This window comes from Sparus aurata, chromosome 13, assembly GCF_900880675.1.
Source record: "Sparus aurata chromosome 13, fSpaAur1.1, whole genome shotgun sequence".
NCBI lineage: Eukaryota > Metazoa > Chordata > Actinopteri > Spariformes > Sparidae > Sparus > Sparus aurata.
In genome coordinates, this window is record NC_044199.1 from 2,856,661 (window position 1) to 2,881,449 (window position 24,789).

Genomic DNA, 24,789 nt, shown 5'->3' on the forward strand with positions numbered 1-24,789 from the left:
CTCCCGGGGGCAGAGCGCCGCGCAGCGCCGGAGCTCCAAACTACAGCCTGGATGTACATTTATAAAATCTATCAAATCATTAAAATAAACTATTATATATCATTAAAAACGAGCAGTGACGAGCTTTATAAACGACTTGTTGATGTTAATAATAATAATAAATACTGTGTGTTTCATTATTAACATGATTAAAACTGTTTTTAACCTTTAAGATTACTTATTAAATGTTTTTATACCATGTTATTGTTTCTTATCAGTCAAATTACTGAACTATACATTCACCATTAATTACTGATGGTTATTATAAAATGTGATATAAATAAGTTTGAATAAGTTTGATACATTAAAGTTAAAGTTGGTCATATTTGTCACTTATCTTCTTATTCTTCTAGCACTGATATTATTATTAATGATTATTGATCCTGTCAGAGTGCAGAGAAATGCACAGATTTATACTAAAGTCTGCAAAAGTGTTTGAACCTCCTTATTTCTAAAACTCTGGTTACAATCCTGAGTTTAACTCCATCAACACAAACAACAGGTTAAAATGAGCGTTACACAAAACGCTTAGAAAAGATACAAAAACTGTGAAACCTTAACTTAAAATGATTCATCATGTATCTGAAATTTGGCAGCAAACTCTTGTTTTTTCACATTAAAGGTGCAATATGCAAGAATAAGCTGACGAGTACTGAAGTCTGCGGTCCTTTCACCTGGACATCAGGTAGCATTTTCTCAAAGTCTGTGAATTTTTTGTGTGTATTTTTACGGTTAAATGCCTGAAATAAGGTGAAGATTTTTACACATAAAATACATCATTAAATTCTGTCTTCACAATTTCATTATAGAGAGCTAATGTGTCTTAAAAACGCCGACTGCTAACGAGTGACTAAACGAGACTACAGAAGTTGTCACGGACTTTAAACGTCATCACACGAAACACGACCTTTAAGTCATGTGACCGCGGCGTCGTCTGTTCACAGTGGGACTTTAGGTTTTTACTTCTGGTGATTTAATCTACACTTTGAAAATCACAAAAGCAGCGTTCATCTGAGGAGAATTTCTCGCTGAGCTTCTTTACATCGGTATTCTGAATCCAATTAAATCTAGTGTTTTTGTCGAGGGAATCGGGGCGAAGCTAACTTCCAGATGAGCCTTCAAAAAAACAGCCGCTGCTAACTGTAGCTGTTGTTAGCTAGTTAGCCTAGTCAGCCGTGCAGCTAGCGGGATCCGGACGTGAGCTCGGAGCACCGGGACAGTGTTGGTGTTGTTGACACCACAGATATAAAGTGTACGAACTCAGAAAGTCCAAACTTTATGACTAACGTTAACATAAAACAGCGTGGGCCTGAAATATTCTGCTCACTGACGGTGTTCGAATCATTTTTGTCAACTTTCAGGTTCAACAGGTCGGTTTGAAACGCTCTCCTTCTGTTCCGCACTTCTCTTTGAGTTTGAGTTTAGCCTTTAACTGATCATGGCTGTCGTTGATGCAGCGGGCTGAAACCCAACAGAACAGACAGAACCGGGTTTAGTAAGGGTGGTTCTGACACGTTGCACCTTTAACGTGACAACAACAGAAAGCAATGGACGGACACAAACACCCCGCAGCGGCCTGACACATCAACACCCAGTTTGATTCGTCCAGGACTTTATATCCTCAGCTGGACTGTGATTGGCTGCGGGTCCCCAGAGTCAGCAGCCAATAGCAGGAGGGCGGACGACCACGGAGCCTGAGGAGCAGCTGTGCACATATTAACACCCTCTACACATCCTCCTATGGGGAGCGTCACCGGCTCCATATGGAGGGTTAATAACCAGCAGTCCTCTAATGGGATTTTATACGAGGCACACTTTGTTTGCAATTTGGTGTTTTGTCGGTCCTGTGTGTATCAGTGTAATATCCCTGTAATGCTCCAATCAGGAAAGTGGGTCAATGTCTCTCTATAGGCAGTTAAAGGTGGCCTGACTGTGCGTCTTCAGTCCTATATTGTATTTTTATCTCGTTGTGTCACTTTAGTAATCATATAATAATCCTGCAGAGAGATGATGAATGATGAATCTCTTATCGAGCGGCTGCAGTAATTCTGAAACATATTGCAAAACACAAAACAAACAGTCGTCTCGTGGAAGTGTTTAGACTTTAATCTACTGTGAACAAGCAAATAACTTCTCCGGTGATAATATAATATCAATAATCAGTATCTAAAAGCATCCGTAGGTACTTTTATTATCTACAGAGAAGACAGGACATAAGGAGAGAAAGAAACAAAGGTCACTGATACAAGGTTAGAAGAGTTATTGACCCCTGATCATCATCAATAGCCGAAAACCAATGATGCAAATGTATTGAACCAGGTTTTTTGGGCCTCTGGGGTTTAATGGTTTAAGGGTTTAAGGCTCGGGGACAATTACCTTCTAAGTCCAGATGTTCACTCTTGTATTTGATCGTTGGAGAGAATAAATTATATATCTTATATCAATGGCTTCAAAGTCTTTGTATTAATAATCAGCTGTGTTATGTTTGTAACGGGGAGAGAAAAGCTTCTGATAATAAACAATAAATAATCAACTATTCTTCATGATGTTGCCTCAAATGTTGAGCGTCGTGTTCAGTATGTAAATGTAAATGTACTTTATTTATACAGCCCTTTACAACAATCCTTTCGGTGTACCAAAGTGCTTTACAGCAGGTAATAAATAAAAAGAATACATAAAAACAATTGAAAACAATAAAAACAGTGAAAGCAATAAAATACAGCAAAATCAAATAAGATAAAATAAAATAAAAATAAGATAAAAAATGTCATCGCGCTACTGGGTATTAAAAGCCATCCTAAATAAATAGGTTTTTAGCCTAGATTTGAAGAGGCCCAGGTCAGAAATAAGAAGCATCTCGGCGGGGAGCTTATTCCAGAGTCTGGGAGCAGAAACAGAAAAGGCTCGGTCACCCCAGTGTTTATATTTTCACCTGGGCACTTCCAGCAATAGTTGGTTAGTTGACCTCAGAGCTCTACCAGGATTACGGACAGTTAAAAGCTCAGATAAATACGATGGGGCGAGGCCGTTAAGAGCTTTAAAAACAAACATTAAAAGTTTAAAATCAATTCTATAAAGGACAGGAAGCCTTAAGAACAGGAGTGATGTGCACACGTCTGTTAGTGTTGGTTAAAAGACGGGCAGCAGTGTTTTGCACAAGTTGAAGGCGACTAAGAGAAGACTGTGTGGAGGTCACAGTTTTAGTTTTCATAAAAAAAATGCACAGAGGCAATAAAATGTACTTATTTTAACTGTAAAATCTCAGAAAGTGTAGCTACAGAGCTGCACCACAGGGGGGCAGCACAAGTTAGATCAACGCTCATGTAGCCGCTGACGAGATGCTGCAGGTGTGGAGGTATTTTATTGTTTTCTAGAAAACCAGATAAGAAACTGATTTACTGTTGTGTTTACTGTCCGTGCAGGCTGCAGGAGATGCATTCTGGGTAACGTAGTCGTGCAAGTCCCTTAACCAGAACTCTGAGAAATGTAATGAATTCAAAACACATCCTTCTTTATACATTTATTTTTAAATCAATAAACTGACATCATGTTGATTTAATGAATGTGATTCCAGTGTGAGGTGAGATTCTGCGGATCAGAACCATGTCGACAGGTGCCTTCCTCTCAGTCTCGGCTCACGTCTCTGCGTCTGAGAGGAATGTGCAGGATACTTCCTGTAAGCCACCGACACTTCCTAATTATCATGTCTGCACGACATTTAAAAACAACTCTGCTGCAACGCGGCCTCATCTGCAGGTCCGTGCCGGTTCTGACCTTCTTTTCATGTAAGAGGACGTTCAGTTCCTCCTGCAGGATCCGAGCTGTTTGTGGCTTCTCTGGCCTCTTCATTGTGCTTCCAGGATCACAGTCGCTCTTCAGGTCTCGGCCTTCAATCGGAAGTGAACCGGGGTCAGAAAAACAATATGTCACCTGCAGATCACACCCAGTTCGTCTCTGGGGACTCTGGGGTGTGATTAATGACCCATTGTCGAGTCAGTCTGTCTATTTAAAAGCAGCTAGGAAACAATGGAGGCCTCCTTCAAAATAATATTGTCTGCCAACTAGACTTTGTGTGTGCTTTGTGTTGCACAATCTGCATTTTACATCACTTGCAGACATTTCTGTGTGATTAAATAGGAAGACAGTAACATTACAGTCTTACTGCGGGTCGGACCAGAAACACCTGATGTGGGAAGTTGAAATAGTGAAGTGTTACTCTGGAGTAAAATGTTTCTGTGAAGCACAAACAGAAAGATGACAGCAGCAATCAGATATTATACTCCATCAAAAGGTGTTTAACTGTCAACATCCTTCAATCAGTTGCTCAGTTATTCTGAGAGGTAAACTGTCACATCAGCTTCTTCCTGTGGCGCTAACATGAAGAGGGCGCTGGAACACAGGTACACCGCTGTGTTTACATACAGCAGGAGAACAGTGGAGGCGCCGACACAGAAATGGAAAAAGATAACACAAACGCACACAATGTGGTTCCTAAAGCAAGTGGTCACATCCTCTCGGACAGGAAATCTCAGGCTTTATAGGAAATGTGGCACGAAACCTAATTATATAACTATAAACACCAATGCAGTGAAACCGAGTCCGCCAGCTGTCTTGACGAATATAATTAACTATAAATAAAATTAACAACCTGCATGAATTTATTATATTTTATAGTGTTTATTCATCTGTTTACAAAATGAGGTCAGTGGAAACAAGCTGGAAACACTCGACTACATTCACCAGCAGCTCGCTCGCTCTGACTCTGTGTGTTTGATGCTCGGGGCGACTGAACACACTGAAAACTGTTGCTGGAAACGATCAAGATGAAAGTGTTGAGGAGGTGAAAACAGTGAACCTGCGGGCCAGAAAACCAAAACAACGACCTCGACAGAAGTCTCTGAAGGCCCCGAGGGAAACTGCAAAGTCAGGTTTGTCACTTTTCATATCAGACGTGGGGATTTGATCAGGCAGAATATCTTTAAAGGTGCAACATGTTACATTTGGCCACATGCCGTTCATACCTCCAACAAACAGGGGGCAGCATATTACCAGAGTAACTGTTAATTGGCACAGGAGCCCGGAGAAAGAGGGTTTTGGGCACAGCTAGCCGGTTAGCATGCTAACTTCAGTACAACACAGTACAAAGTCATCTTTGATATCATGAACAGTTATTTCTTCACATTCTGTTGATACTTGTGTTCAATTTGTGAATGTTTTAAGCTAATATAATAATTGCACCTTTAATATAAGGATGTTTAAAGGAGTCATCACCTGGTTTTTTACATATCCAGTCCCTCTTGGATCGCTTTGGATCAATTCTTAAAACTTATTAGAAAAAAAATAAAAAAAATAAAAAAACATAGAGCTTGTTCTGACACTTTTTCATACTGCGACTTTCTCACGCGAGATTATGCACGAGGTTTTGTCCGGTCCGGATGTGCATTGTATTAATATGTAATGAGGCGCGCGTTGATTGGCCGCAGGAAGGACAGAGCCGGAATGGGGGGCGAGCCTGCATGCACACACAGACTCCAAAACATAAACAGCCCCCGGTCATGGCGCACACACTAAATGACGAACCTTACGGAATTCAGGCATTTATGTACGAGCCGGAGTCGGAAACCGAACGGGAGAGTGAAGAGGCAGAGACGGTGAAGAGACACGTTTACAGCAGGACGTCTCTGAATGGTAAATTCTTTTTTTTTTCCTTCTTACTTTTCACACTCGTGTTTTACATGTAAGACCTGAGTTTTAATGCTGGCGGTCACGATGTATGGCATGAAAATGACAGAGAAATAAGCAGATTCGGCGTGCTCACTCTGGCTGAGGACGGCTGTGAGCCGATGCTTATGCAAGTAGCCTCCTGTGGTAACGTCACCACAGGAGCAGAGTCAAAATCTCGTTCTTTAGGAACGCACACTACTGTGCGCTATTCCTGTTCGGAAAAAGAGCCAAAGCAAAAACAAGAAGCCACTTTCAATCTCCAGCTTTTCAGGCAAGTTTCAACAGAGGTCCAACACCAATATGCATGATTTAACGAGAGAAAATGCAATTTCCGGGGGATGACTCCTTTAAAACATGTAGCATCTTTATCCTGACAGAGCTCTGTATTCATCGCTCCTCAGGCTGACGTATAGATCAGCCGTCAGGACTGAGGATCACACAAAGACAGAGTGAACCGGCAGCTTCCTGTTGTCCGCTGTACATCATCCATCCATGTTTTGTCAAAAGCAGGCAGCTGATGCTGATCTGAGGTCTGCAGAGGAACGAGTCCACAGATCCATTATCCCTGACCTTCAACATAATCCATCATATATCATGAGTAATGGACTCCTGCTTGATCCACAGACCTCCGTGTAATCATGAAGGGCGGCAATGACAATCACAGACTTGACGCTGCTTTTTCATTTTGCATGATTAAAGTACTAATCATGTAAAATCAACCTACTTTAATTAGCATTGTATGTAATGTTGCGTGAGGCTGAAAGAGTCGAGCAAAAGCTTCATAATGTTTGTAGAACTGATTGTTCAATATGTGTAATTACCTTCACAAGGAGGCTGCGTGTCCGTGTTGATTGGTTTGTTTGTTTGTTTTTTTGTTTGTTGGTTAGATGGTTTGTTTTGTTTGTTTGTTTGTTTGTTTGTTTGTGTGTTTGTTGGTTAGATATTTTGCTTGTTTGTTGGTTAGATATTTTGTTTTTGTTTTGTTTGTTTGTTTTGTTTGTGTGTTTGTTAGTTTGTTGGCTGGTTTGTTTATAGGTCGTTTGGCCGGCTGGTTGGTTGATTTTAATTTGTTTTATTTAAATTTTGTGTGCAAGTATACAATTACGGAGGCAACTAAAGTACGCAATGTTTGAGTCAAAATAAAAAATACAGAGACACATGAAGTATATTGTACTGTGTGTGTGTGTGTGTGTGTGTTCATGTATATATTTATCTCACTGTGGAGACACAAGTCTTCGCTGACGGTCAGATTAAGGAGACTTTCCTCCCTCGTGAACCGACTTCAGTCCTTGTAAGAGGTCCTGTTACAGATGTGTGTTTGTGGGTTTGTCAGTGAGGAAATGGGACGAGGTGAAGGTGAGGTCACTGTCATTGTGTGTGTGTGTGTGTGTGTGTGTGTGTGTCTGGTTCTGACTGCAGTCCCTGATCCACCATGATGAAAAGGTCATGAGTGGGCTCTTTATATGTCCGGGTTCTGTTCTCCACGGTGAGATTTATCGCTGATAGATCTGAATCTGGAGGTCAACAGTCGCAGTCGACGCCCACAAAACTTTAGATTTACTGCAGCAGGAGATGATAGCACGGCTGATAAATTAAAATAATGTTCGTGTTCTTTCTTTAAAAGAACAGATGAACCACACCTCAGGCCCTCAGATCTTCAGATTACAGCACACTTCCCCTGACGTCGTCCCAGAATAGAGTTTCAGCTCTCCCAGCGACCGTCATGGTAAAATCACCTCAGGGTTTTCTCTTAGCGTGTGTTTCGTTATGTCAGATGGTGGCTATCAAAACCATCTTTTAGCCAAAACACATGTTGTTGTAAGTCATTCCGCTGTAACGGTGGGGTCATCTTTCACATGGAGGACATAAAATAATCCCCGTCAGCCATTTCTGCCTGTGATAACAACGTGAGGACGACATAAAACACAAGCTTCATATCTTACATTTCAGAAGACTGCGCTGAAACACATCAGTGTGTCGCTGAGGTTCTGCTGTTGTAATAGATTAGATTAGTAAACCTGAACGTCTCTCTTGGCTGCTTCTCTCTCTCACATCGTTCAAACCTGGTGTGGTTCTGTGGTTTTAATCTGCAGTCAGTGGAGCAGCTGTGTTTGGACAGACGGGAATGTTCTGAGGCTTCAGGGTCCGGTTCAATAACAGAACCGAACTGTGAATGACATCTTTCCTTCCTACAGAATTTCCACCAGAGATGTGTTTGCTTGGTCTGATACCAGCTGTAGTCAGGATCCACCATCGACCAGAAACAACTAATTAAGTCTCAATTATTTTCTTTTATGGATTTTATAAAACATTTGATTGATTCCTTTATCTCTCAAATGTTGTCCGTACATTTTGTTTCCCAACACGTCTTCATCGCTGTTTCTTAGTATTTTACAAACATGAACCTTTTTGCGAGCTAAGAAAAAATGTTTCCAGCATTTTAATACTCAGTTATTCTTTCAAAGACATAAGGATTTTCTCAACCATCACATAAACACTCTTCAATCCTTTTTTTGTTTATTAATGGAGCCAAAACTTGTCACATTATTTTATCTACGGAAATATTTGAATCAACCTGTAAAATACCCGACGTAGAATCCAAACTCCACCTCTGTGTCCCGACACCAGCATCACGTTATCGATTAACCTGCAGCGTATCCTGCAAACAAGCTCACAGAAAGAATTCATCTTTGGGTAAAACATCCACCTGCAAAGCTGCTGGAATGCTGCATTTACAAGAACACTTGATGCATCGAGGTTAAAAAAAAAACTGCAGAGGATGATTTAAAAACGAAGCTTCAGACGGGATGACAGATGACACGAGTGGGGAAAAGAAAGATGACGGATGAAAGATGAGGAGCAGAACACAAGAGGAGAGAGAGAGTGATGAGAGAGGATGAGATGAGAGACCGAGTGAGAGAGTGATGGAAAGAGAGGAAGAGAGAGAGATGATGATGATGAGGGAGAGAGGAGGAGAGGAAAGGTGTTGACTGATTATGTTTCTGCTCACAGCTTCACTCCTTCCAGTTTCACCTCTCCCTTCTGAAGTCAGATAGATTCAGTACCAAAACAACAATGTTAAAGGGATATTCCGCTGTAAGTTTAATCCATGGTCTAAATCACCGTGAAACTGTGTTAGACTCCCTCTCCAGAGATCAAGTTAGCAGACCGCTAATTTACGGAGTTTTATCAACCTCAGAAACGACCGCACTACAACAATACACTGCAGTAAATGGATCCAAATATAAACCGCCACCAAAAAGCCACAAATAATGCTCAGAACAGCACCAAACTTCAGCAACAGTACAAATAGGGTCTCAGCACATAGTCCGGGGCATCTAACCTCCGCTAGCTTAGCTGGATTTCTATTGTGAAGCTAAAAACAGATTTCAACTCTCCTCCATCAGCTTCCAGGTCGGGGAAGTCCTGACGCGACGATTACCGAGTGCGGTTAGAAATGCTCAATTCTGTTCTTTTCCCTGTCCGCTCTCGATAATAACTGTTATAAACTGGCAGGTAAGACACATATGAACTTTGATTGCTTTTCCATGGAGTCATAATCATACATTTTCATCCATGAGCCGCGGAACTCTACTGCACTCGGTAATCGACTCGTCGGGACTTCCCGTCAACAGGAAGCTGCTGCAGAAGAGTGGTAAATTTAGTCAGCTTTTCAGTAGAAATCCAGCTAAGCTAGCGGAGGTTAGATGCCCCGGACTATGTGCTGAGACCCTATTTGTACTGTTGCTGAAGTTTGGTGCTGTTCTGAGCATTATTTGTGGCTTTGGTGGCGGTTTATATTTGGATCCATTTACTGCAGTGTCTTGTTGTCGTGCGGTCGTTTCTGAGGTTGATAAAACTCTGTAAATTAGCGGCCTGCTAACTTGATCTCTCGAGAGGGAGTCTAACACAGTTTCTAGGTGTGTTAGACCATGGATTATATTTACACCTTTAAACTCCTGCATTCAACATCAATATCAGCTGAATGTATTTAAAGTATTACAAAAAAGTGTTCTGGGCCGAGACTCATCTCACATCCAAGTTTCATGGAAATCTGTTCTGTAGTTTTGATGTAATCCTGCTGACAAACCAACCGGCAGACAAACGGACACAAAACCAAACTCTCACGCGAGTGAATCCTCCACATATCTTAATTTGATTTCCCCTAATGGACTCTGATCTTGTTTGGGTCAAGGTACTGACAAAACACTTTGGCATGGAGCCACCGTCGGATTGTGGTACAGGAAAGATAAGGGGTCTGAATCCAGTTAGGATACCGCAGCAGGAAACAGTCCAGCGTGGTCTCAGTGGTCCCGCTGCACATTAAGTACAGGATACACTGCAGAGAGCGGGCCTCGCCGAGCAGAACAAATAAACTGCACCCACAACCCAGCTGAGACCGGGTTTGTGTTTTTATTCCTCACAGACGCTCACACACTGAACACAGGAAATTAAAACACTGTTGTTTTGTTCTGCTTCACTCGTTGTAAAGTTCTGTACACCTGAAACGATTCTAACAAACCCACTGACAGAAGATAAAACACGACAGTTTGTTCCGGTGGTATCGACAGCTCGTGTGTGTGAAGACGCTCGTGGTAATTATCCAGCTGAAATATAGATTTTATGGAGCTGATTGGGAGAGTCGGGTGAGGATCCAGAGTAGAGTAAACACCCAGAGTCTCACTGGATTCTGTTCTGATCCAGATCCACCTACAGACGGGAGGAGAGCTCAGAGATTACCTTTAAAATTTGGGGATTTATCCTCACTCCGGTTTATCGACCCCACTGCAGCAGCATCTGTGATCTCTTTTATCGGATGTTAACTCGCGGCTGACTGGAGCTGAAACGTACTTTTCTTTCTGAAGGTAACATTACAGAGAACCAGCTTCACTGGTCAGTGCTGAGCTGAGTGAGAGGCTGACCAGCACCCAAACACACAGACACTGATTCAAGACTGATGTTATATAATTTGTCTGTTTGGGGAGAATAAGCACCAACGATCCTGCAGTTAAACTCACATCAGTAACGACTTGTTGGTGGTGAACACCATCGAACATTTACCCTGCAGATGAAAGTCCAGCTGACGTGTTCACAGATGTTTAAAAGCCTTCTTCATCTTAAATTACGTCTCATTGACGACTACAAAGAACCATTTCTTTAAGTAAACTTGTTGATTTCTCTGGGTTTAAATATTAGTTGGGAAATGTCTTGAATGAGACAAGAACACGTCTCAACAAAATACAAAACAAAAGATCATTTTTAGACATTTTAATGCTGGATTCCTTATACTCCATATTGTATTTTAACATGGTACGATCCGTATTATAGAACATTTGATATGATGTGTATAAAAACATACATGTGGCTCTGGCGCATCGCTGTCATGGCAGACAAAAAGTGTTGATCCCCGAGTGCGACCTCACAGGCAGGAGAGTGATGGTGGACCTCCTACCTGTCAGGTCGCACTCGGGGATCGTGCCGGAGATCCAGCCGGTGAGTTGTTCAAAAACCTTCTTTTTAGTAAACTCTGTGTACACAAACAATGTTCTCAATGCTCGTGTTCATGTGTAGAGACCCTGGTGATACTACCAGCAAAGTTTCATGTTGTGTCGATTAAAAATAGAGATTTTGATGCTATCGTAAAAGTGCCCATAGCACTCCCATTGAAAATGAGTTTGACACGAAAACGAAACTACGGTAAATATTAAAAGTGGCTCTTTCGTCGTAATTATGCTTTTACACGAAGGTTTGACTCATATACATTCACAAATAAAGCCTCAGTTGCTTTTTGGCGAGAGTTTCACTTTGAATAGACAAAGGATAATGCAATGTTGAGTAAAAGGTGTGAGCAGAAAAACAAGGAGTGTTGAATCTGCATGACGGGGATGTGGATGTGGACAGGAAGAGGTGTGGAGCGGAAGGTGTTGGGCAGACAGACAGCAGGATGTGGCCTCACTGACAGCACTGTCTCTTTCTCCCATAGGAAGACACGTTATAGTGTTAACAAGAGAAAACACCTACAGCTCCTCACGCTGTCTCACTACTAACACTCTTCCTGGTACAGTAGTGACTTCCTCTGCGAGCGGAAAGCCCTTCAGATGAACTGCAGCATGACGGCAACATGATGTGAGCGACTGCTCCCCCGCCAGAGTAATGACAGCAGATCAGCTGGGTGGTCGAAACGTAATTGACTCAGGCAGTGAAGATGAATGACGGCAATCAGAACGTTATCGCTAATCAGTCCCTTTGGCCACGTTAGATGTTGCTCTGGGCTCCCTGACAAAACAAAAGGCCCGGCAGGACGCGACGAAGAGAGAAGAGAGGATTAAAAAAGAGACGAGATAACGAATGAAACTGAAAAGAAAGAAGAGACGAGATGGTGAAGTGTGGTTTCCTGTTTCCCATGGCAGAAGAAAGAAGTGAAGAGAGTGTGACATCGACAAAAGATTAAAAAAAAAGCTGAACATGAATTAAGCGGTTGTGTGGGCGGGCCGTGTTGTGTACGTGCATAAAGCGGACAGAACGCGGTGTTCAGCGAGGCGTCAGTGTGGTTTTACCAGGACATTCAGACGGGTACACTCTGCGGTCAGGCTCAGACAGATTCCTGTGTGTTCTGCACATCGCCCTCAAATGTGGTTTTAAGACAATCTGCTTTGAACTCGAATGCGATTAGTCTGCAAATTACATTACATTCATTTAGCAGATATTTTTGTTTACAGTGACTTAGAGTGAGTGAGTGAAATGTGGGTCGATCGTGGCTCGGAGGACGGAGAGAACAAATCCTCCCTTGATGGGTTTCACAGGTGTTATCTTTGAGGAAATCTCAACAGATCAACGTTGACTCAGGACTTATTGAGTGGCATCGTTTCCCAGCACAGCATGACATTTCTGCCACTCGTTGTCGCTCAATCAAAACAAAAGACGTAGCAGCGTGTCTTCATTGTTAAACAGCCACCATTGCTATTAAAATGACTTGTGCAGAAGCGTTCACAGATGAGGTAACGCTCTTGAGGTTTTACTTTTTCCTCATGTTCGGCACCTCCCTTCCTCACTCTCTCACCCTCTCCTTTAAGTTATAGCGTCAGGGGACATGATAAAAATGCACCGTTACCTTGAATAACACTGAGGATTTCTTTGGGTGTGAATGCTGCAAACATTTGCGATAATGCACAGTAAGTACACACCTCAACAGAATATACAACGCACGTCTAGCGGTGGATCAAAACCCCTCAAACATCCCCTCCAGATGTGTTTAAAGACATATAAAATCTGCTCCTCCCTCATTAGCTCCTCACGTTCGGACCAGGATGGTCACAAACTCCTTCTCGTCCTCAGTTTTTATTGATTTGTTGCATCAAACTTGACAAACATGCAGCATGAAACTGGCACACATGTTTCATATCCTCCTCTCTGTGGTGAGTGAATGGCACCAACCAAACACGACCGTGTGAAGTGAAGCGAGGCTCACAGTGGGCGTGAGTATTTACCCTGCAGAGCCATGAAAGTCAGCTAAATGAGAAGCAGTGCTTTTTGCATGTTTTGGCCCCACAGAATTGTTCCTCTTATGAAAATTGTTGTCCGTGTGGATTCAAACTGCAGCAGCCAAAAGCAGAAGTGTGTGGTTTTGCTGCTCTGGTGTCTGAATGTGAAGCCTTGTGGTTGGAAACCCTCTCTGAATAACTGAAGGCTGCAGACCTGATGTTTCCCAGGGCTGGCGGGGGCAGTGGGTGCTGTGGAGCTGTCAGTGTGCTGCAGACATGCGATATACACTAAAAGTCAAACCCTGGCCTCTGATAGGCTACTGTCCTGCTGTGATGTCACGAGGGCTTTGCATATAAAGAGGGAGACGGGCTCAGCTGCTGCTAAAGAGGCAAGTGTGGTCGAGGGCTGAAGGAGTGTGTTGATACATGAGCGAGTGCTGGAGAGAGAGAGCGAGGCAGAGTGTGCCAGAAGAAGAAGAAGAAGAAGAAGAAGAAGAAGAAGAAGCTCCTGACAAACACATTATAATGATCCTTTGTGTTGTGGATGTAAAAGCGAGTGGATTATCAGATCACAGGATTGTAAAGCAGAGCAGACAGCCTGGAGGTAAGAACCTGACGACACTGTCTGCAGGTATATTAATAAAACAAGACAATTTTACATTATTATTTGATGGTATTGCATGTTTTTTTTTACTGAAAAGTTAAAATATAAAGTTCTGCATATGTCAGTCTTCCCTTCGAACAGCTCAACACATTTGTTTATGTAAATATAAAGTGCAGATTGCGTCGACATGAGTTCCAGCTGCTGTTTGGATCCAACAACACGCAACCCACAGTTTCTTATTTTGTGTCAGGTTGCATTACAATACAATCAGAGTCGGGAGGGTTACTTTAAAAATGTGTTCCAATACAGTTACTGATTACCTGCTAAAATGTGTAGTCAGTAATGTAACCTGATTACTGTCTGTCACCTTTGGATTACTTCAGCAAACAGAGATGAGAGAAAAGCAAAAATCAATGAGACGACTTTTGTGCAATCTTAATAACGAGTGTGTATTTATCAGATCACACACTTACAACACATTCAGTCACTCACAGACTATTTAATAATTCTTAATTTAAAAAAATCTAATCTTGTTAGTAACCCCCCTCCTCACTGAATGTATCTGTAATCTAATTACATCTTTTTTTCTGTAAAATGTACGAGAACACAGTAACTTTTCTTTTGTATCCTGATTATGTAATCCTGTTACATGTGTTCTGTTACTCCCTGCTGAGGACACGACTGTATTGTTTATACTGAAATACATTTACATCCTCTAACAGCTCTGATCAACACGTTTAGTTACACACAGATTCATAAAAGCACATGGAGCAGTCGTGATCGTGAAACATATCTCATAACATCCTCTGATCTTATTTACGACGTTTAAAACGATTCTTCAGCCTTAATCCTGATTACATGTAATACATACATACATTACTGAGGTCTAACGACAAATATGAACCTTTTCTCCGAAATGAGAAGCAGAAATATTCACCTATTGTGTTGAACATATAAAAAAACATCACTCAGATCCTCTTTTCTTTGTTCTATCAGCTGTCGCAGGAGAATAAAAAGCTTTCACCAAACCTGCTTTAGCGGAAATATGTCCGATTCTTCTGGTGTGAATCTGATTCATTCTCAGAGAATCCAAACCAGCTTTCATCTCTAACATATTTAGTTTATATCAGGGTGTTAAAGTGCTTTTCACAAGATGTACAAAGACGTCTCTCCTCTCTCACACTCATCAGTTTATTCCACTACGCTGTGTGTTCTCGTAGATCTATAGTGTTTTCAGCGTAATTACTACCACTGAGATATCTCCGCCTAAATATTGAGACACTTACGTCCCCGTAAATCTTTTGTGTTTGATCATCGACCTGGGAGGGCTGGTCGAGTTTCTTTGTGTTTGTGTGACTGTTTAAACGGCTCACGTAAAGAGGAGGAGCAGAGCCTGATGATGCATTAGTGCAGGTAACCGCCCAGATTATTGATCTAATCAGCGATGGGAGTCAGAGGTCGTTAGTGTAAAAGGTGACAGGGTCAAGCGTCAGGCCGAGTGAATGAAAGACGTGTTCTGAAGCTCTCACAGACATGAATTAAAGGTGAAAACATTCCTCTGGTTCACAGTGCTGGCTGCTGTTTGATGCATTGTTCTGGTTCGGGGCGGACTGAGCTGTGCGTCGTTCATTACAACTCAAACAACCTTTGAAAACATCGCTAATGAAAGATTGATTTTTAGAAAGAAGTCTGCAGATTACTTTGCAGCAGATCCATCATTTGCGCCGCACTCTAACTAACCACCTCTGCACTCTCTCAATATAAATATGTGGAGTTTAGCACTGATAATATGCTGTATTACTGCTGTAATGTAAGAAATATGACAAACGATTATCATAAGAAAAGAATAATCCCGTCAGGATCCACGCTGGCATTATGAAACGCACCCCAATATCCAACACTTTGCTCACTGACCACGGGAGAGCTGGAAAAACACGTGTGAATCAATGCATCTCTCTCTACAGCGGGCAGTAACATGTGTCCGTGGGTTTGGATGGTGTTGGAGTGACGCCAACATACATATTAATACGAGTGCACGTGTACACAGAAGATCGAGTGAAGCAAACACCCCCTGAAGGAAACTCGGAGGGGCATTAAGAAGCACGAGCTGTACCTGCTGCAACGCTGTAAAACTAAAGTCAACACAGCTCCACCTGCGAGGCGAACAGACAATAAGTAGCTTCTGTAGGACGACACGAAATCCTAAAACTATGTAGACTTCCCTGTTCCTACAGTCCAGTCCCATCCCCCGACGGTCAGAACCGTCAGGACAGTGAACAAGGATCACCAGGTGTCTGCTGCCAACTGGAGCATTGCTGTAAAAAAACCCTTCACGCTCAGATAATCCAGCCTGTTTTCATTAAAGGGACAGTGTGTAACGATTTAAGTAATTTATTAACTCTAATCAACGTCTTCGTTCATAAGTAAGTCCTCATTGGTGAACAATTACCTCTGCCAACAATCTGACTTATCCTCCTGAGTGAAGAATTACCTATCTGAATATACACAGCACGGGCAAGCTCTATGGAGGCCGCCATGTCTTTCCGGTTTTAAAAAAACTATGGACTGCCGAGAGGGACACAAAGCACTACGTGGTACTACGTAGTGAGGCTAAACGCGTTTTCGCTCAGAGCTAGCTTGACTGCGGAACTGAGAGGGAGCTCAGCGAAAGCGCTCGTCACCAACAATAACAATAACTAACTACATCTTTACCTCATTACTTGAATCAGTAGAAATACTCGACGCTGTTGGGAAAGAGTCCATATTTTGAAAATGAGTTTCTTGTCCGTCAGGGCCACCGTAGCTTCCGGAACGTCTCCAACGTCTTCAGAACGGGAGGGGTGAGCAAAGGAGTGTTGCAATGTAGAACCTCACAGCTAGATGGCGCTAAATACTTGATATATTACACACTGTCCCTTTAAAGAGACGTATTCTGCTCATTATCAGGTCCTTTATTTCATTCTGGGTCACTACTAGAACAGGTTTACATGCTTTAGTGCTCAAAACACATCAGTTGTCTCATTCGGTCCAGTTCTACAGCTCTGTGTCCCCCCTCTGTCTGTTTAAGCCCCGCCCCCATGAATACCCAGTCCTCTCTGATTGGTCAGCTCACACCGGCCCGACCCAGCACCGCTAACAACAACAACAGAGCAGCTGTGCTAAATCAATTCTGACGTGCCAAATAGGTTGTTTACACAAATGGAGATGTAGTGTGATGTCACAAAGTGACAGAAATAAAGGCGGGACTACTGACGATGCGTTTAAGGAGCTGTGTTTTCTGTGGGAGAGTTCATTCACAGCCTGGTCGAGGCTGATGCTGACATCCATCCTCACCTGTAAACTCAGCGTTCGCTCGCAGGGAGTGATTATGTCTGAACCAAGAGGTCGAATGTAATCTCTGCTCAAACTGTGTGTTAATACAACAACTTGATGATGCTTCATGTCATCATTTCTGTTTCTCTCCTTTCGACTCTTCAATCTAATATCATAAAAAAGGCGATAGAAACGTGAAAACTGGCACAAACAGTAAGAAAATATAAAAGATGAGATGAGATGTCATCAACCTCAGGGGATTATAACGTCTATATGAACGACCACATGTGTTTATCTTCATTCAGCAGAGCTTCATCTCTTGATATCCAAAGGGTGTAACTCCATTTCGATCCATGTCGCTCTCGCTTAATGGAGGCAATGTTTCACCTGCATGTTCAGGACAAACTCTCCTCTCTTCATTGATTTAGACAGCATGCTAACCTGAAGCGCCGCGGGCTCCGGTCCCAAATAGATACTGCAGAGATTCATTAGAATTCAAGCAGTAAATCAGCTCCCAGTGCCAGAAAGATCTTCTGTGTCAAAAGCCCCTTTTAGATAGAAAGTACGCCACATTTGCAGCCAGGTAAAGGCTGCAATCTGCCGCAGACATTTGACGTGATGTGAAGCACGAAGTTGGGCGTGAACAGCGACATACAACATACGGTCGGAAGAATATTTAGCCCAGTGTCACCAGTGTCAGTCAGAATTGCTGCGCAGCTGCCCTCTCACGGCCGGCGGGATGCAGCTTAATCATGAATGGCCACTGCCTCTTGATAGATTTACTTAATTATAGACCCGTGGCCTCCTCAGTCGAACACATGCCGATGTTAAACCCCCCGCTATTAAAGGACCCCCCTCCGTTAGCTGCCTCAAGCACCAGACAGCTAACAGGAAGCCGGTCGAATTTGTCTATCCATATTGGCGGAACAAAACAGACCCCCAATGTACCGCCTAAAGGACATAAAGGACAGCCAAACTGGCGGCTTGCTGCTCAGTATAAAAACGGCTGAAGACTCTGAACTGCAGCCTGCTCGTAACCCTGACCCGTGTCCAGTTTTTACCCCTACCCCTGGTCTTTGAGAGAGGTTGACATCTTCCCCAGGGGACATGGGACAAACCTTCAAGACCCTCTTAAGGCTCGCTGATGCTATGTATGAAAATCGATACGTCCTTTCCAACGATATAAACGCCACTGCTGTGATGGAAATTTTGTACTTTGTGAAGAGAGATGTGAATTGAAGTCTTACACAGGAATGTTCAATGTAACTGTTTAACATGACCTGTAACCTGTGACCTTGTTTTAGGCCATTTTATTACCTATGTCTGGTACTGAGTGACCAATGAAGCTTAACTCTTCCTTATCACTTCCTTCTCTGTGGAGTATTCCTTTAAGTGCAGGTCATAAATTAGGAACTAATTGAGTGAAAACACACCCATAAAGAGGGATATATACCGTGCTTTTCTCTTCAGATATTGAGTCTTCACTTTGTAACAGACCTGCTTGTTGCTCTGTGAATGCTCCTCTTGTACAAGATTAAAACCTTGTTTGATTTTTGATCTCCTTCCTCCAGTTATAAATTATCGCAGAATTATCTTAACAGCTGCCCTCATATATTCCCTGCATTCTTGGATGTGAAGCGATACGACCACTAGAGGGCGCTACTCAGATTTAAATCGGTCTCACGTGAACCTCTACAGCCTCCCAGTTATTGCTCATATCTCATATCGTGTCCTCAAAAAGTTCCACCATTTTAATAACGTCCTCTTCTTCCGTGGTCGTGTCTCGCTGGAACTGTTGGCGACACAGCTTCACTGCCTCCCTGTGGTGACCGGAGGTACTGCTCTGTTGATCCACACACGTAAACTTTCAGAAATACAAACCAAATGAACGCAGAGGACGAACAGAAGGGCCGGGTGTGTCGGGAGCAGTTCCTCTATTACAAACAAAGCTGTGTTGTTCTGTGTGTTCTGTCTGTAGATCATGGAGACTGCTGAGTTAGCTTCGGCTAACCAATCAAACAACATCACCTCCCCCCCTCAATACAATGATGCAAAGCTCGTGCTGCTGGGCGTCGCAATGGCCATTCTGGTTCTGGTGATCGTTTTTGGTAAGTTAAGAAACAATTCATCAGCAGTTTATCAGTTGAACTGATTTGGGAAACATTCAAATGTCTCTTGAACTCGTTCTTGTGTCCAGGTAACGTGCTGGTGATCACAGCCATCCTGCGCTTCCAGCGGCTCCAGACCGTCACCAACCTCTTCATCGCCTCGCTGGCTTGTGCCGACCTCATCATGGGTCTGGTCGTGGTCCCGTTTGGGTCCAGCTACATCCTGCTGGGAACCTGGCATTTCGGGAGCTTCATGTGTGAATTCTGGACGGCAACTGACGTGCTGTGTGTGACAGCCAGTATAGAAACCCTGTGCGTGATCGCTCTGGACCGCTACCTCGCCATCACCTCGCCGCTGCGCTACCCCATGCTACTCACCAGGTATTAGCCTCCGCTCAATTCTCGGCAGTCATTTTTTGATATTGAGTCCCCTCCCTGCAGAAGTTACACATTGAACGTTAAAGACGAAGCATAAACTAGAATCTGGCCTGAGTTCTGAAGCGGCCGGGCTGAGATCTGATACCGTAGACGTGTTTTGCTAAACTGGCTCATTAGAACAGTTTAATTTAGGCTGTTTGTGATTCGACAAATGGTTCCTATCATGTTTCTTCTAGAGGATGTTTTGGACAGCCAGCATAATATTATCAGCGTGCTATCTCTGACTTATTTGTGTGCACTCTCTTGTCTTCGCTGCTGCTGCAGGGGTCGAGCCTTGGCAGCGATCCTTGGGGTTTGGGTCGTGGCCTCCCTCATCTCCTTCCTGCCCATCCATCTGAAGCTGTGGGTGTCAACGGACGAGGACGCTCTGAAATGCTTGAACGACACGAGGTGCTGTGATTTCAACACCAGCGCAGCCTACGCCGTGTGCTCCTCCATCGTGTCCTTCTACCTGCCGCTGGTGGTGATGATCTTCCTCTACAGCCGGGTCTTCCAGGAGGCGCAGAAACAGCTGGAGAAGATCAGAGGGAGGGAGCGGCACTTTTATAACTTGCATTACACTGCACAGACGACTCCCAACGATAGTCCTGTGTTGGATCAACTCAAGGCGGAAGGACAAGCCGGGGAGTACAGACTAAACATGCAGAAAACAGCAGGTACAGACGCTGAGAGGGAGGAGAAGTCAGTGGAGAGCAGAGCGAGGACAGAAAAGGGGGAAGGAAGACAATCGGCCACGAAGCGTCTCAAGTTCTGCCTGAAGGAGCACAAGGCTGTGAAAACTCTGGGGATCATTATGGGAACCTTCACGCTGTGTTGGCTTCCCTTCTTCATCCTCAACATCCTCATGACCTTCCTCAACTTTGGAGACGTCACGCTGCTCTTCCGACTCCTCAACTGGCTGGGATACTCCAACTCTGCCTTCAACCCGCTCATCTACTGCCGCAGCCCCGACTTCAGGCACAGCTTCCAGGGGATACTCTGTCTGAGGGGCAAAGGGAGGAGAGGATGGGGCTGGTGCCGGGACAGAGACTGCTACTCAAAGTCCCCAAACAGGACGAATGGGAACTCGGACCTGAAGGGTGTTCGGGGGCTGGACTTGCAGCAGAGGTTGGGGTGGAAGGGCAGTTTGGAGAGCTCGATTCGAGACAGCACCTTAACTCTCGATCCTGCGACGACTTCTGGCGAGCAGACTTTGGAGGTAGCTCCCGGTTCCCTGGAAAGCTGGCAGGCTAACAACTCTGCCAACGGGAGTTGTAAAGAAAACCTGGCTTCTACTGCCTGACCAATTTACAATGTTAATGTTAATGTTAAATTGTGTGTGCAAAGCCGTGCAATCTGGTGAAGCTCAAAAGTTTGTTTTGGTTGAGAATGACTCACTTTAGCTTTCTTTTTAAGGCTGTGATCTTGTAGCGTGAAAGCCCGAGGTTTTCTTCTCACAGTCTTGAGCTGCAGCTCCCTTCTTGCTCAGATGTTGGTATTATATGTTGCTTATGACACGTACAAATGTGAATGTATCAGTGGTTTGCAGAAACGTTTACTGGGTTCATTACGAGCTTCACCAGTCTGCAGCTTATTACAGGGCTGTTGTTCACAGAGAGGCGATGTCAGTGTCACAGTAACCAAATGAAAATGCTTTACCGACTGCTAGATAACAAAAAGTCATCATGCATTCCAAAATGCTCGTTTACTAAAAGCAGCCAAATAAAAAAAAGTTGCTGTTAGGCAAGAATTGGCAGGAAGGATGCCGGTTCAGATTCCTGCACACTCTCCAGCTTCACAGAGGTGAATCATGCACGGTGTAAATCACCGATTAAAAGATTCATCCGCTGAACCTGTGAGATAAATCTATCTCACGTAAAATAACCAAAAACTGTTCTGACTGTGGCAGGAAACAACGTGTTCTTCTGGGACGCCGTCAGTCTTACATAGTTTTCAGGGTCTGTAGATAGAATGACATGAGCAGCAGTCCACACGTACGTGGGTACTTTTGGACACGAGGTTCAAAACTAAACTGAACTGAACTGTGGGTCAGAAGTCGTCTGCATCCGTGCCAACACAACTGAAAAAGCAAAGACTTTTCACAACCACTGTGTGTGTCGCTGTGAGGAGGAAGCAGATTTGTCCACATTGTGACTGGTTGCTTAGTTACAGAAAATACAATGAATGATTTTCACTTTAGTTACTTTTTAACTCACCTGCTTACATTACATACGACGAAGGTACCACAGACCAAAAATGATGAGGCACTGGAACGTGACGCAGAATCCTCCTGGATAAATCTGTTCTTTATGAAAACATAAGACACTTTTCCACCATTAATTCAATCTCAGTGTTTTGTGTCATGAATATGTTCTATGAGGACGATAAAGTGTGCGATCCAAGAGTTTTCCAAGAATGTTCAGTGACCTTCAGTTGTTGTTCGTGCGTACAAAAGACCAAAATGCATATAAAAGGCTACAGTACCTGTGTGAGTGTTGTTCAGGTTCAAGCTGGAGGCCGTCTGCAGCCTCGGGTGGTGTTTGATATGCATCACAACAAGCTCAGTTGTTATCTTAGACATGAACCCACATGGCAGGAAGCACGAGCAGGAATCTGGCACCACGTTGGCATCGCTAACGACCTCGTCTGCCAGCAGCATCCATTTAAAACCTCCATGACGCAGAGATTTAAAAAGGCTTTTTTGTTTGTCCTGCAGCTGAGAGTCTTACTATAATGATAATAACCTTTTTCATTCCATGCTGATAAACCTCACAGCCGGTCCAAAAATCATCCTGCTGGTGTGTATTTGTAGAGCAGATAAACATCCAAAACTTGTGACTGTCACGACTGCTGGAACTGTTTCCCCTCTCGCTCCCAACATCAGCGCCTGCCCGCTCTCTGTAGGTTTTACCATTTCCAGCTCCGTTATAGTGCGAGCGCTGTAATCTGTCACACAGAGCTCGTGTGTTTCCACAACACTGTCTGTTACAGAGCGACCGCATCAAGTGAAGCTGATAAAGTGGCCATAAACTAGTGATGTTCATCTCTCCCTCATAAGACGATTCGATGACATCAGCGACGATACGATTCAGGGACGATACATTTTAAATACTTTCTTTTAAATGTAGACATTAATTTTCCAATATAAATTAAAAAAAGCAATTCTATAAAAGTGGCATTGCTTACCTTACCATGTCTCAAAGGCCATCACTCTCAGCCACAGTGTGAGGTCGTCAGTCCTTCATCTTTAAGTCTTTAATATCCATGTTGTTGTCTTGCGTGTTCTTCCTCGTGCTAGCTGTAACGTTGCTAACGTTAGCATCCACAGGCTCCTCGTCGCCCGTGTAGTTTTCTCCACGCCGTCTCACCAGCTGAGTCTTCAGATTTTTCGTGCTACCGCTGCACTTATTAGCTGTTCTACAGACTTTACATTATGGACAGACTTTTGTCCAAATCTCCCTCCTGATAAAATCAAAATCTCTTCCAAACTTTAGATTTCGGATTAGCTGGTGCATTATAAACAGTTTCGGAGTTGTCAGACATGTTGTTGTTCATGTGGTTTTCCCCTTGGATACCCTAACGTTACTCTCGGGGGAATCTTGCGTTGACCTTTAACCTTTTACGAGAGTTGAGAGATGCTCTGCATTAGCAGCAAAGCTTCAGTCAACCAATACGTAACTTTAGAATCGGGCCATCGACCCGTTAATGGTAAATTTGCATCGATACAGGGTCCGTTTATTTATGTAGTCGCATCTTTAACGTTAAAAGCGATACTGATTCGTATCAGTGAATCTTTACAGCCCGACCACAAACCGTTTATCTGAGGAAGAATCAGATAACATATAGAAATAATCACTCCGTCCGTGCTCGCAACCAAATCGCTTTAATTCATGTTGCAGGTGGTTAAGTTTAGGAACAAAAACCACCTGGTTAGCATTCGGAAAAGATCATATTATGGCTTAAAATTTGTCACCACAAACACAAATGGTAATGAAGAAGAACAAGAAGTCGGGATCTTGTCAAAATATCAGTTCTCCTTGAAGTGATCTGGTGTTGGCACAGACCATCAGGGCCCGGTATCAACGTCGAGGTTTCGGTACTCAGCCCGAGGTGTCACGCTCATGAAAGCTGAAACGCAGTCTTGATCTGCAGTCACTGACTTGGCAGCCTTCTCCACCCTTAACTCCACCAGCGTCCCCCTCCACCTCCACATATGAACGCAGGGTCATTAACATGTAGTGTGAACATGAGATGACGCAGTTTGTAGTTTGCAGAAATGTCAAATGCCAACATTTTATCCTGGCGACTGGTCTGGCGTGAACAAGGTATGTACTGTAAATATGATCTGCACATGTGTGTGTGTCTGTCTGTGTGTTATGTTTCGTGCACTCGGGACGTGACGTGATTAGATATTTGTGCATTTTAAAGCTTGAAACATGCCGTTGGATATTTGTTGTTTTATTGTAACGTGTTTGTGTATTAACTACAGGTTGGAATAACTGTCCTTTTTTTATTTCAAGTTCATTAATTTATCACGTTCTCAAAAAGGAACAAACGAGCTGTTTTGATGTTTTCTCGTGTTTGTTGAAGCATGTGGACGTTGGATCACTTCACTCTGTCGGTCGATCCGTGTCGGGACGCCGAGACGAATCTGAATCTTTGTTTTCAGAAGTGTTTCGGCAGCAGAACGGAATTCATTTTCTACCTCCACCAGACTCACATGAATGTCATTTCATCTGTGTAAATATTTATTCATAAGCTGTTGTATATTTTTGTCAGTAAAAGAATGAAGTTTGACACGGCGTTGTTTGAATCTGTTGCGTGTTTGTGTGTGATCAAAAGAGACGAGTCATCAGAAAGAGAAAAGTAAAAGAGGAGACTTTGATCAGCATGCTTCCACTTAAAGGGATATTCCGGTGTAAGTTTAATCCATGGTCTAAATCACCGTGAAACTGTGTTAGACTCCCTCTCCAGAGATCAAGTTAGCAGACCGCTAATTTACGGAGTTTTATCAACCCCAGAAACGACCGCACGACAACAATACACTGCAGTAAATGGATCCAAATATAAACCGCCACCAAAAAGCCACAAATAATGCTCAGAA

The 24,789-nt window shown here is 43.3% G+C and overlaps 1 protein-coding gene across 1 annotated transcript; it reads left to right on the forward strand.

Annotated features, from left to right (window-relative positions):
• Positions 1-13,581: 13,581 nt before the first annotated feature.
• On the forward strand, positions 13,582-24,482 carry LOC115594828 (beta-2 adrenergic receptor-like). The gene is made up of 4 exons (XM_030439082.1): positions 13,582-13,848; positions 19,139-19,268; positions 19,358-19,649; positions 19,971-24,482. The coding sequence occupies exons 2-4, from the start codon at positions 19,142-19,144 to the stop codon at positions 20,986-20,988; spliced, it is 1,437 nt and encodes a 478-aa protein (XP_030294942.1). The 5' UTR covers positions 13,582-13,848; positions 19,139-19,141; the 3' UTR covers positions 20,989-24,482.
• Positions 24,483-24,789: the final 307 nt, after the last annotated feature.